General features: G+C 37.1%; 1 protein-coding gene across 1 annotated transcript in view; it reads right to left on the bottom strand.

Annotated features, from left to right (window-relative positions):
* TSPEAR (thrombospondin type laminin G domain and EAR repeats) overlaps positions 1 to 13,105 on the bottom strand; it is a 28,759-nt gene that overhangs the window by 4,193 nt on the left and 11,461 nt on the right. Inside the window, exons 5-9 of the mRNA XM_032225653.1 lie at positions 11,728 to 11,884; positions 8,774 to 8,905; positions 6,847 to 7,079; positions 3,571 to 3,757; positions 1,045 to 1,274 (exon numbers count right to left, since the gene is read on the bottom strand). Coding sequence (XP_032081544.1) covers positions 1,045 to 1,274; positions 3,571 to 3,757; positions 6,847 to 7,079; positions 8,774 to 8,905; positions 11,728 to 11,884 — 939 coding nt within the window. The remainder of the gene's footprint in view (positions 1 to 1,044; positions 1,275 to 3,570; positions 3,758 to 6,846; positions 7,080 to 8,773; positions 8,906 to 11,727; positions 11,885 to 13,105) is intronic.

Raw genomic sequence — 13,105 nt, 5'->3', positions numbered from 1 at the left:
AGGCCAAGACCTACTGGTAAGCTATTTCACAATGGTTCCAAAGACAGCCCCAAACAGAATGCATTGCACTAATCTAAATACACATGAGTTATAATCACATATTTTTCACACTCCAGAACAAAGTAGAGCTGGCATACCAAACGAAAGACCATCCTGGTCTCAAGTCTGCATCTACCACCCAGAAGGAAATGTGAACTCATTTTGAGTGAACTTAGTTGCAGACCTACTCTCGCAAGAGTAGCACTTCCTCCCTCATCAGCACTTTTGGAGCTGACTGAGAATCATGATGGACTATCTCCAACTTGCTTTGATTCATTTTTAGCTTGTTCTGTTCATCCAACAGCTTCCAGACACTAGGAAAAGATTTCCACACAAGCACCAGCCTGGCCATCAACCTAAGAAGATCAGTGTAGTGGAAGAGGACAAAGTGGCAGGACAATTTTTCAAGCAATTAAAGTACACTTGCTCCTTTAAGTCACTTTTTCACCCACATAAACTTAGTTCATTCTATGTGCACATATCCTTACTGAAAGAATTATAATCACATGGTTTTCTGTATGCAACAGTATTTGATTCCAAATTGTCCTTTTATAGATATACTTATTCGTTCATTTAATTTATTAAACTACGGTAGTTACGAATTGTGATTCATATATAAAGGGCTTCCCTGATAGTCAGTATGTTTTAAAACATTGTCATATGAAAGAAAAATCATTTGAAAACAGAACAGAATAACCTTTAAAATAGATAGGTAAACAAACAATCTTTAAAAATGGAATATAAAAAAGCTAAAGAACAAAAATATTTTAATGGCCTATCTAAAGCTGAGCAAAGGTGGGGAATAATATCTGATTTCTTATGGAGGTGACATTGAACAGAACTTGTTAGAAGCAAATAGAAACAGCCTAAAGGGTAGAGCTCTTGTTCTATTTGTACAATCCACATTCCCCATCATGCATATTTATGTACAATGGATAAAAAATTAATGGTTTGATCAGAACTTTGCCTAAGCATTTAAAGAAGCTGGTTTTCCCATTATCTTACCAAGATTGACTGGAAAAGCTGGAAACCCCCATTGAGCCAAATGTAGATGTTAGAATAAATCTTGGTTGTTGTTCCATTGAATGTATTGGCTACCACCAGAAAGGAATAAGGACCAATGGTGAAAAATTCCCAGTCATAGGCTCCTGAGGTAGGAATAGTTTGATTGGCTTCAAAAAGCCTTCTTCTAGAGTTCCATCTATATATGACACTATTGATATTGTGGTTATCACCTAGAGAAGAGGAAGGAAAGGATAATATGAATGGATGTGATATAGAAACATGGTAAAACAGGAAGAGATGAAAATGCACAAACATAAGACTACCACTGATATTAGAGGTATTTATTACTACCTTCATTTTATTTGAGTTTTTGAAATTAATTTGATGAGGAAAGTCAATCCAGAACTTGGAAATGAAAAATAAAAAGAAGAAAATAATGATACATGTAATGAAAACAATGGTTTATTCTTAAATGAAAAGCCAGAATGTATTTTAGTTATTTTTCAGATTTTCTTCCATTTGCTCACAGGTTTAAATTAGCCAAGGATATCTGAGTTGTGACTTAATTAGAAACCATAAATTTAAATGTGTAAATGAACAATTAGATCGCTTCTCCAGAGCCAGTGGTGAAACAGAAGAAGGAAGAAGGGAAAAAGGAACCAGACAATTCTGAGTTTTGTGAGCATGATGTTAAAAAGAGCCGCGCAGTGATTCAAATGTAGTATTGTGGGTTAATTCTGCGATTGCCAGCAGTTTGATGCTCACCAGCTCAAGGTTGACTCAGCCTTACATTTTTCCGAAGTTGTTAAATTGAGGACCCAGATTGTTGGGAGCAATATGCTGGCTCTGTAAACAGCTTAGATAGGACTTTAAAAGCACTGTGAATCGGTATATAAGTCTAAGTGCTATTCTTAATTCAATCTATATAGAACAATGTGTTTCCAAGAGAAATACCATTGTGGACAACTTTGTAAACTAAATGCTAATTTAAAAATGGAAATGCTTTTTTTGTCTCCCAAGCATATAGTGGTTTGTAAGGAAAAAAAACATGAGTGACAGGGGGGAGAGAAAAAGTGGCATGCAAGGATTAGAGTTAAAACTTTTAAATCAGTTAAGCAAAAGATGATAATTATTTTCCCTAACTTATTTGTTTCTGTAAAAAATGATAGGAATAACAGCTAGTACCTGAATGATATGATACATTTTACTTTCATATCATCCTTACTTACTTCATAAAACTGAAATACTTTTTTTCTAGTGTAACACTTTCCATAGCTATATAATTTCTAAGTACATCAATCTTATTAGAAGACATTACAATTTTTTTTACATGATAATATTATCTCAGCAGACCACTTGGTGGCAGTACATTCTTATTTCAGAGATCAGATAGTTCCACAAACAAAATTTCTGTTTTGTTTCAATGGATTCTGCTTGTACTCCAAACAAATTTATTCCAAACAGATTAGACAAACTGATGGAGAGTAAAGCTGTCAATGAGTATGAATCATTTATATGTTGCCTCCAGAATCAGACACCATGTTTCTGAATGCTGCTTTATAAAGTAGGATTTTGTTTCCTTTTATTCAGTCGTGTCCAATTCTCAGAAACTGCCTAGACAAGTCTTGATATATTTTTTTGGCAAGGGTCTTCAGAAGTGATTTGCAATTGCCTCCTTCCTATGCTGAGAGAAAATGACTGGCCCAAGACCATCCAACTGGCTTCATACCCATAGCAAAACCATAGCATTTGTAGTCTGAATCTTAACTACTGTGCCAAAATAGCTCTTTGGTTAAGATAGAAATACATAAATATAGTAAAATCCTAACTTGCTACACTGTTTAGGGGATGTCCATTAAGTCTTAATGTTTGCTAAAACAACAACAAAAAGGTTATATTGTTTGCATCCATTTTCATCATCTGAATAATAATAGTATTATCAATATGAATCAATCCACTGTAGCATGAAGATCATTTTACTGAAGAGTATAGACCAGTGATGGCTTTTTGGTGATCCACCCCCCTGCACATGTGTGTATGCCCCCCGCATGTGTCCTACCCCTGCACATGTGCATATGACCCCCCTCATGTGCCCCATTTCCTGCGCATGCACACGTGATCCTGTCATGCACCCTGCCCTGCCACCCTGCACATGTGCGGCAAAGATACAAAAAACAGCTTGTTGGAGGGATGTGTGCGCACATGCGCAGCGGAGCTGAGCTGGGGCAATGGCTCACGTGCCTGCAGAGAAGGTTCTGTGTGCCACCTGTGGCATGTGTGCCATAGGTTCGCCCTCACAGGTATAGACTATAATTTACCACACCAGTCCATTTCCTACAGTCCATGTAGTTTGCCAGATGGTTGTTTTTTACAAGCCATTCAGACTGGTATGCCTGTCCGTGTAGTTATAAACTTTAAAGGCTCAAATCTTCTGCCAATAAAAATAGCAAAATTCCAATCATAAGAAGTGTCAATGAAAAAGAAAAGAAAATTTGCATAGGCAGATTAAGCATTATCATTCAATACCTTTTCTGTGATTAGCCACTGCAAGAAAGATCTCTCCATCAATGACAAATGCTTCCCAATCCCTAGCACTGTGAGTGGCAATCCTCTGGAACACAGTAAATTTCTCTTTTCTGTAGTTCCATTTATAAATTATAGAAAACTCCTGACCCCTTGGATTTTGATCAAGATTAGCCACTACAAGGAAGGGCTGAAAAGCAAACAGGCAACAGTTTAGACATTCATTTTGCATAGAACAATCACAAGCATAAAAAGTGTAGACTTAATTCTTAACATAATATGAATTTGCCTTGCAAACAATATAGCAAGAGATGCATTTAAGGCTATACATCATTTTTATCTGAATGGGGTTGACTCATTATTTCAATAAGATTCACTGGGTAACTGGATCAAATCAGGGATTCTCCAAAGTATGCCAACTCTGAATATGAATTCTCCAATTCTTTGTTAGCATCATAGATACAGTATTTGGAGAAACAGGGAAACAGACCAGCTGTATCTGTACACTGGTGTGAAATAAGCATGTAACCTTTATAGTTACAATTTAAATGGAACAGTTTCTGAACCAAATATATTTTGAGTGAAGGAACATGTGAAGACATAAACTATTTCATGAACTGTAAGATACACAATTTAATAAAATTTCTATAAAATAGAAAAAAAACCCAAAAAACTACCCAGGAAATATGGCTCAGCCATATGCATAGCCTATCCCCACCAATTTAAACCAGATCCACACCCCTCCCCATCAATGTTCCCTCTAATTTTTTTTTCAGTGTGTGCGGAAAGTATAGTGTTTGAGCGGCACATTTTCATGCCTGAGCACCTGAATTTTTTTTAGCTATAATTGACATCAGAGCAGATGTTGGGGAGGGTGGCAAGGAGGAAAAGTGTCCCCTCCCTCTCCCTCAGACCCCCAGGAAGGAAGGAAGGGGGAAGGAAAGGAAATGGGAAAGAAGAAAAGGAAAAGAAATGGGAAAGAAGAAAGGAAAGGATGAAGAAGGGAGGGAAAGGGAAGGGAAAAGAAAAAATGGAAAAGGAAACAAGGAAAGGAAAAGGAAAGGAAAAGAGAAAGGAAATGAAAAGAGAAAGAAAAAGGAAAAGAAATGGGAAAGAAGAAAGGAAAGGAAAAGAAAAGAGAAAGGAAAAGAAATGGAAAAGAAGTAAAGGAAAAGAGAAAGAAAATGGAAAAGAGAAAGGAAAGGAAAAAGGAAAGGAAATGTAAAAGAAGGAAAGAAAAAAGGAAAAGAAAAGAGAAAGGAAAGAAAAAGAGAAAGGAAAGGAAAAAGAAAAGGAAAAGGAAAGGAAGATAGAAGAAGGACAGAAAGGGAAAGGAAAGAGTGGAAAGGATTGGTAATGCTCAAAAATCAAGTCTCAAGATCCCGTGGACCCCTTTGGCTCAGGCAGTCCAATTCCATGCTGGTTTCCTCTCTCCCTGAAGCGAAGGGATCGCAGAAAGAGTGCCCAGTCCAGAACGGGGCTTGAGGCGACGCAATGCCTGAGAAACCCCAGATGTGCAGAGAAATGCAGGCTACAACCAGCGAATCACGTTTTCCCAGGAACCGACAAAGCCCCATAGAACCAATGGAATTCTCCCTTCTGCAGCTTCATCGGTCTCCAGGCAGAGTCTTCCTTGATTTCACCAATCACCAGATTAAGGCGAGAGATCGGTGCAGAGAGAGAAGGGAGTGAGGGGGGATATTTTCAGTCACATTTAAAGAAACACTGCGCTGCAGTTTGAAACGTATGCGCGATGTTTTCTTGTTATGTGTGCGGCCGCGCAGGTGCGCAGCTTAGAGGGAACATTGCCCCCCATATGTCATGTCTTAGTCCTGGCCACCAAAAGATTGTTCCTCCCTGTTCTTGATTTTCGCTGAAATCAGAATGGGTGCACCCACATTTTTTTTTTCCTGATTCCTTTTTATGAAAACTCCGCACTCAACAAAATAATAGTTTGTAAATTAAGCAGAACAGATTTTTCCAGCATCTATTGCTTCATTTTCTTTTTAATAATTGTAGGCTAGTCAGGTAATATTCTCAAAGTCCCTCGCAATAAAATAACAAACACAGATGGCAGTAAGGCAAGCCAAAGTAGGTAATGAGGCAATCAAAAAGAGGCAGTTTTAGAATATTCTTACAACTTGTCTATCCAATTGGGATTGTAGACACATTCGCCTTACTGAAAGATGAAAATGATGGAATGTGTATCCAACACATCTGCCAAACATTGGAGAAGTGGATACTCGAATACACATTAAAGGCATGGAGACTAAAACATATGAAGATTGGCTGCAGGATTTGGGTTTGGCTAGTCTAGAGAAAAGAAGGTCTAGGTGTGACATGATAGCAGTATTCCAGTATTTGAGGGACTGCCACAAAGAAGATGGGTCAACTTGTTTACCAAAGCATCTATAGGCAGGACAAGAAACAATGGATGGAAACTAATCAAGGAGAGAATCAACCAGGAACTAAGGAGAAACTCCCTAACAGTGAGGATAATTAGCCAGTGGAACAGCTTGCCTTCAGAAGTTGTAGGTGCTTCATCACTGGAGGTTTTTAAGAAGAAACTGGACAGTCACTTGTCTGAAATGGTATAGGGTCTCCTGCTTGAACAGGGGGTGCTTGGACTAGAAGACCTTCAAAGTTCCTTCCAGCTCTATTCTGATTTTCTTAGAAGAAAAAACTTATTTATTTGTATAGGTAATTCTCCAAACATTCATTTAGTGACAAGCAAAGTCAATGAGGTTAGCTGAATTCAATTAACAACTACATGATTCACTTAATATCCCTGGCAAAAAAGGTCATAAAATCAGGCATGACTCACTTAACAACTGCCTTGCTTAGCAAAAGAAATTCTGGTCTCAATTGTGGAAGTAAGTTGAGAACCACCTGTATATTTTTTTTAGACGTTGATGTTCATTTCTAGCCAAAAGCTCAGGGTCTCTTCAATTTAATCTCATAGTTGGTTTTTAAAAATAGGAGTTTTCTGAATAGGTCATAGATTTGTTTATGCTAACCAACCTTTAGAAGTGCTTATTTTTCAGTTCTTTCTACTGAACCAGTTGAGTACTACGCTGTTCTGAATATTAATTCTGAACATCTTCAGTAAGTTTCCCATAAAAAGTAAGGCTCCGATTTGTTGCAATTGTTTTCCATCGGAGAAAATGCAAGTCCTATTTTGTCTAGCTTTGGAAAAATTATTCAACAACAGTTTTGATTTGCTCAAATTAAATAAAAAATATTTTTTTAAAGTAAAAGAATACATAATTTACATAGTACCTTTTTTCCCACAGTGAAGAATTCCCAGGACTGAGCTTGGTAGGTGGGGAGATTTTGGTAAGGCACAAATTTTTCATCAATCCATTTGTAAATGGCTGATCCAGGAGGAGTGAAGCGATTAGCAGTAGCTACAAAAAGACCCACCATAGGGATGACAAATATCTCAATGCCCAAGGTTTCAGAATTTGTAGCTAATCTCTGGTATTCTTCCAAATAATCCAGTCTTTCTTCAACTAAAAAGTGACAGAGAATAAGGAAATCTATCGTCACTATCAAGGCAATGCTATAGAGATGGTGATCCAGCAGAATAACTATTACTGATATTTTCCCTCTCTTATTCTTCTTCTACTGTGCCTACAGTATATATGTATCTTGGCCTTTAATTCTCTTTCAAACTCATTCACTTATCCTGTCTTATCTTATTCAAACTTACTTGGTTATTACCTTTAAAGCCCTACATGGCTTAAGACCAGCCTATCTGCGAGACCGCCTACTGCCACATACCTCCCAACGGCCGATGAGATCCCACGGGGTGGGCCTCCTTCGGATGCCGTCAGCCAGACAGTGTTGGCTGGCGGGCCCCCGGAGGAGAGCCTTCTCTATGGTTGCTCTGACCCTGTGGAATCAGCTACCCTCAGAGGTCCGGACCTTACCCACTCTCATGGCCTTCAGAAAAGCCATTAAAACCTGGCTGTTCCAGCAGGCCTGGGGTTGTTGACCTTATTGTTAAGGTCCAGCCCCGATTAGAACATATGAGTGTTGTGAATTTTAAACTATTCTTTTATTTTGCTTTTCTTTTTTTCTTCTTTCGCTGTAAGCCGCCTTTGGGATTGGGAGGCCTATAAATTTAATTAATTAATTAATAATAATAATAATAATAATAATAATAATAATAATAATAATACTCTTTGCAAAGAAGCTGATGAAACTGTTGATCACATACTCAGCTGCTGTAAAAAATCATGCAGACTGATTATAAGTTGCAGCACAATTCAGTAGCACAAATGATCCATTGGAATTTGTGCAAAAATTATAATATTGAAACAGCAACAAACTGGTGGGAACATCAGCCTGAAAAAGTCACCGAGAATCAGATTGGCAAGATCTTGTGGGATTTCCGTATGCAAACGGACAAAATACTGGCGCATAATACATGAGACATCACACTGGTTGAGAAAAATAAGGTCACAATCATAGACATCGCGATACCAGGTGATAGCAGGGTCGCCGAGAAGGAACATGAAAAAATCGCAAAATACCAGGACTTAAAAATCGAAATTCAACAACTATGGCACAAACCAGCAGTGGTAATTCCAGTGGTAATTGGCACACTGGGTGCTATTCCAAAAGCACTGGAATTACATTTAAAACAGTTAAAAATTGACAAAATCACCATCAGTCAAATGCAAAAAGCTGCACTGCTTGGATCTGCACGCATATTATGAAAATATGTTACGACGTCCTAGGCCCTGGGGGGCCCCCGACTAGTAACCAATGCCAAATCCGGCAAAACAACTGGCCACTGTGATACAATTGTGTAATAATAATACTCAATCAAAATAAATATTTTGAACCATTCTACTCGCAGGTTCTTGCCCATTGTATAAATCTTATTGAAACTAGTTATGTTCCTCCTTGGCAAATGTATTTTCAGCAGAATTTCTTATTTCTTATTAATGCAATTTCTAAGCAGTTTAATTCAATGGGGGGGGGATTCTATTTTTCTATTTTACTCAGGGTGCAGGATAATTTCATTTCAATTTTCTCCATGTTGCTTACTGTTGGAATTGGAAATGTTAGTTTACATAATATAACAGACAAGGGAATTCAGTTTTAGGATTTCAAGGAAAATATTTACAGTCCATAAACTGGTATTATTAAAAGTTCAAAGCATCCATAGGTGAACAATATCCAAAAAGCATTTCACCTTCTAGCATGGAAATCCATTCATTCCCGGTGCAGAGATGTAGTCCCTTCTGAACAATGTTTAACCAGAATTGGCCACTTTCAGTCTTGGTGCAAGGAGGGCGGGAACCCAAAGTCAGTTTCATGTCTGCTTCTGAATACCAAAAAAAATCAAATGTGATCCGATCAAAAAAATTTCTGATTTTGTAAGAAATGTTATCAGTGTAGGTCTACCTACTACATACCATAAAACCAGAATATATCACAATATTGTTCACATTTAAATAGAAATATATTTTTCAGAGAACACTTGCTGTATTTCTACAAACAAATAAAATAACTCCAAATGCTCTGGAGATATATTTTAAAAAATTAAAATTAAATTTTATTCCCTTTTTATGGATCATCTGCATATTGGGCCAAACCTAGACTTGGCAATGTTTAGATAAGTATAAGTATAATCTTTATTGTCATTGTACTTAAATACAACGAAATTGGTTAGATAGACCTATTGATTTTAGAATATTTACTGGTACAGGTAACACAACATGTTTTTCTACTAACTACTACTACTACTACTACTAACTAACTAACTAACAACTACTAACCATTATTAAGAATCTATACAGATCTAAGATAATGGTTTTTTTCCCCTCCTGCTTTATTTGCTGCTGGCAATTATATTCCCTGATTTAACCAGTTACTTTAACTATTCTAGTTGTTCTAATAAATATCTACTTCAATAACACATATCTTTTGGTCTTCTGAGCTTTAGTAAGCAAAAAATTGTTTAACATTCAATTGTATATTTTTTTTAAAAAATAACAGAGAGAGGGGGGATGGAGAGGGAGAAAGAGGGGGAAAGAGTGCATATAGATTTCCCCACCAGAAGATGGAGGTTTCAAATTCTCCAAAGTGATAACTAATCTAATTCTTTCTGATGTATATATGTTAAAATAACTGATTTTGAGAATATTTGGATGACCTACCATTCATAATTCTACAATTCCCTTGGAACTAATGATGTTAATAAACGTTGTACTAAGTATAGTTTTTAAAGTCATGTTCTCTCAACATATAGAACTGCTAATCAATCAAACATAAGCTAACCTAAAATACTGTTTAAACTCAAGCTATATCCTACACAGCCAGAAAAGAAATTGCAGTCAACCATGTATATTATATCATAAACACAACCGATATGAATCTGGGTTTTAGTTCATTGATCCTCTTCTTTCTTCTATCCAGTCCTATTAAATTCATTCAGCATACTCCTATTTCAACAGGTGCTCTTCTAACGAAACCCCTACTCATTCTGACTTCCCAGATACAATTTTTGTGAACTAGTTTCTAGATGGGAATAGTTCCATATAGAAAAACAAATTGCACACTGTCATGTGGAATTGGCCTGTTTGTTTTGCTGCAATTACAAGGTTGGAGAAGCAGCACTGGCTTCCAAACCCAGGTTCTTGAAGCAAAATAAATACATCCATTTCACACATAATGATGTATTGATCTTCCCTTGCTTGGAAATTATCTCCATAATGAAAAAACAACATGTGCAAAATAGGCCTAGAATGTTAATTTTCAGTTTTCCAGCATTGCTTATGATTGCCAGTCCTCATGATAACAAGGCTGAACAAAAAACTAAGAGAAATTGTCTTAAATCAGAGATGCCAAGAAAAACAATAGCTGATGTTCTTAGCAATTATGATAAGGCATATAATTCTTTTGTTTCCTTTCTGGTTTCTGGCTTTCAACAAATACTCATTCAGATTTCCTTGCAACTATATACCTTTATGCGCACATACAGAGAATCCTCGTCTCATTATCCGATGTGCTTTAATGTTAATGTTTTATAAGCAATAGCAGCTAGTCTTCCTGGACAGTTATGTTTTGGGAGTGCAGTTCAACACATTGGATGTTATCCTAAGAACTCCCACAGGTACTCTTCTGATTCTCAAAGCACTTATTTGCTACATGAAATGAAGGGAGAAGGTGATCTGAGGATATAAATTTCTGATCTTAAGTGAATAATGGTCCTTCCACAAATCCTGCAATGCAGTCAATTTTCTGAAGTTCAGTTCAGGCTATATGGCACTGCAGATGGGAGGGATAGAAGGAATGAAAGGAAGAAACCAGCTAGATCAGAGATGGGGAATATTTCTCAATTTAAGTCAGCCATGGATTTCATGAATTTATGTGTCAGTAGGACCAGGGCATCTGTTTTAGGCTGGCATATGACATTGCAGGAAATACACAGGCTTTGTTCATAAAACATTAAACCTTATTGTGGTTTGCTGGTTTTGACTTCATATAGGCTTTGGCTTAACAGACTATTTGAACTCAGTCAGTTCTGAATTACTGTGGTTGAACAATCCATGTCTTAGTACACTAAATAACTTAAGCCTCTACCTGGAAATACTCTGGATCCCCCACTTTCACCTGTAATAGCTATGAGCTATTATGTATTTTTTACCACCCATAATTTTTCTCACAGTTCTGGGGAAAAGAGATTTAGGCACTGTGATAAAAGTAAAGCTGTGCTCAAGCCAAACTGAACACCTGAATGTTAATGTGGTGTAGTTTCCTTGGCAAAAAATGCAAAAGTGGTTTACCATTGCCTTTGCCTTTTTCTTGCTTACGCCAGGGGATTCTCGCAGTGGTGGCCCATGCAAGTACTAGCCAAGTATTGGCTCTTTTTAAATTTTTAAACATCATACCTGCTATTGAATACCTGCTATTAATATCTGTGCTGTACTTTCCGTAAGGATGACGTAGATTGTCAGCTGATTTAGAATGCAACAGTGATTTTAGTGGAGCTTTACTCCAGATATTAACCAACTTCTATCACTAATAAAAACCTTCGCTCTTTCCCGACAACTTGGTATAATTACATTGTTATTCTTGTACTTTGTAATTTTAAATACAAGCTGGAGAACAAACCACCTGAAAATTGTGTTTTATTTTACTAACCGTAAGGGTATTTCAGAAGCTCATTGCCCTCAGGTTTCACAGGCAGATCCTGCAGAATTTGGGGGATGGACAGCACTGCTAGATTAATATTCATGCCAGTGCACATCCTTGAAGTGGCATCAGAGCCTGGCAAGAGGACTAGCTGCCTTATCAAGCCCTGAAAAGAGAGGAAGAAAAACTATGGAATCAAATATCAAAAGCTCTTCTGGGGACAATAGTCGATGATTTTCCACAGAGGATAAGGAGGATAGAGTTTACATCAGCCTAGAAGTTACACCGCTGACCTTAAAGTCCAATCCCTATTTCCACACGTGTTAGACCATAAGAGAAAAATATTTTTGATGCATTAAGAGGCACTATCTTTCTATTGCTTCATGTGCTTGGAAACAGAGATCAGCTTCTCAAAACAAAATTCAAGGCTGGGCCAGAAAGCTGCATTGCTAAGTCTTTTATAAAAATCACATTGTATGTTTGCATTAGCCTTTGTTTGGGGCTGAGATCAAAGGACTTGCTTCTTGTCATTATGAGCAATGGGTCACCTACCAGCAATGCCACTCTGGATACCACGTAGGACAAACAAACCAGACTTTGGACAAAAGAATTAATGGAAAGAAAACATCAGGATTCAAAATAAGGACAAAGAAATAACAGAACAAAACAAGTTAAGGAAGATGCAACTTCCATAACCTCCAAACATTCTATTACCAATCTCAGAATAGCCATTTGGATATAAATAAATTACTGCAGCATAATTGAGCAAGAGACAAAGGAGCTTAAATATATAAACAGGTTTTAGGTTATCTAAGAATGTCTGAACAAACACAGTGGCTTTAACATATTACCATTGTTAGTTGCTAAGGCAATTTTAATCTGTCTCTCATCTGCATAATCATGCTTTTCCCCTTCAATTTTCCCCAATGGGCCCAATATATTTTATTTTGATTAAGCCCGTCCATGCATCTGGTGATGTGAGCTGCAGTTCACAAAAGCTTATACTTTACTGTATAATAACATGTGTTAGTCTCAAAGGCTGCTATAGACCTTTCAGGTTTATAGGTAATAGATAAACCAATAGATAATATAAGGGTGATAATTATTATCCTTTGAGGCTTAACTCAGAAACCACTGAGAGACTTATCCTGAACTAACATTGTATTAGCAAGACAGCACTTTCAGGGTTACATATTTATTCTGATACAGAATTGCTTGAACTGCTAACTGATTTCCCGCATTAGCTGAAGGCAGATGTTTTGGTCTCTTCCAACTAAATAATCCAGTATAAATTAAATTAACAAAAAGGTTTAGCTTCAGGGTCCCTGCCTCTTCAAGTAGAATCCAGAGCACCCTAACAATAGGTCAGATATGATGCTGGCTGCCC

This window comes from Thamnophis elegans, chromosome 10 (assembly GCF_009769535.1).
Source record: "Thamnophis elegans isolate rThaEle1 chromosome 10, rThaEle1.pri, whole genome shotgun sequence".
In the NCBI taxonomy this organism is placed as follows: Eukaryota; Metazoa; Chordata; class Lepidosauria; order Squamata; family Colubridae; genus Thamnophis; species Thamnophis elegans.
This window is presented reverse-complemented; position numbering and strand designations above follow the sequence as displayed.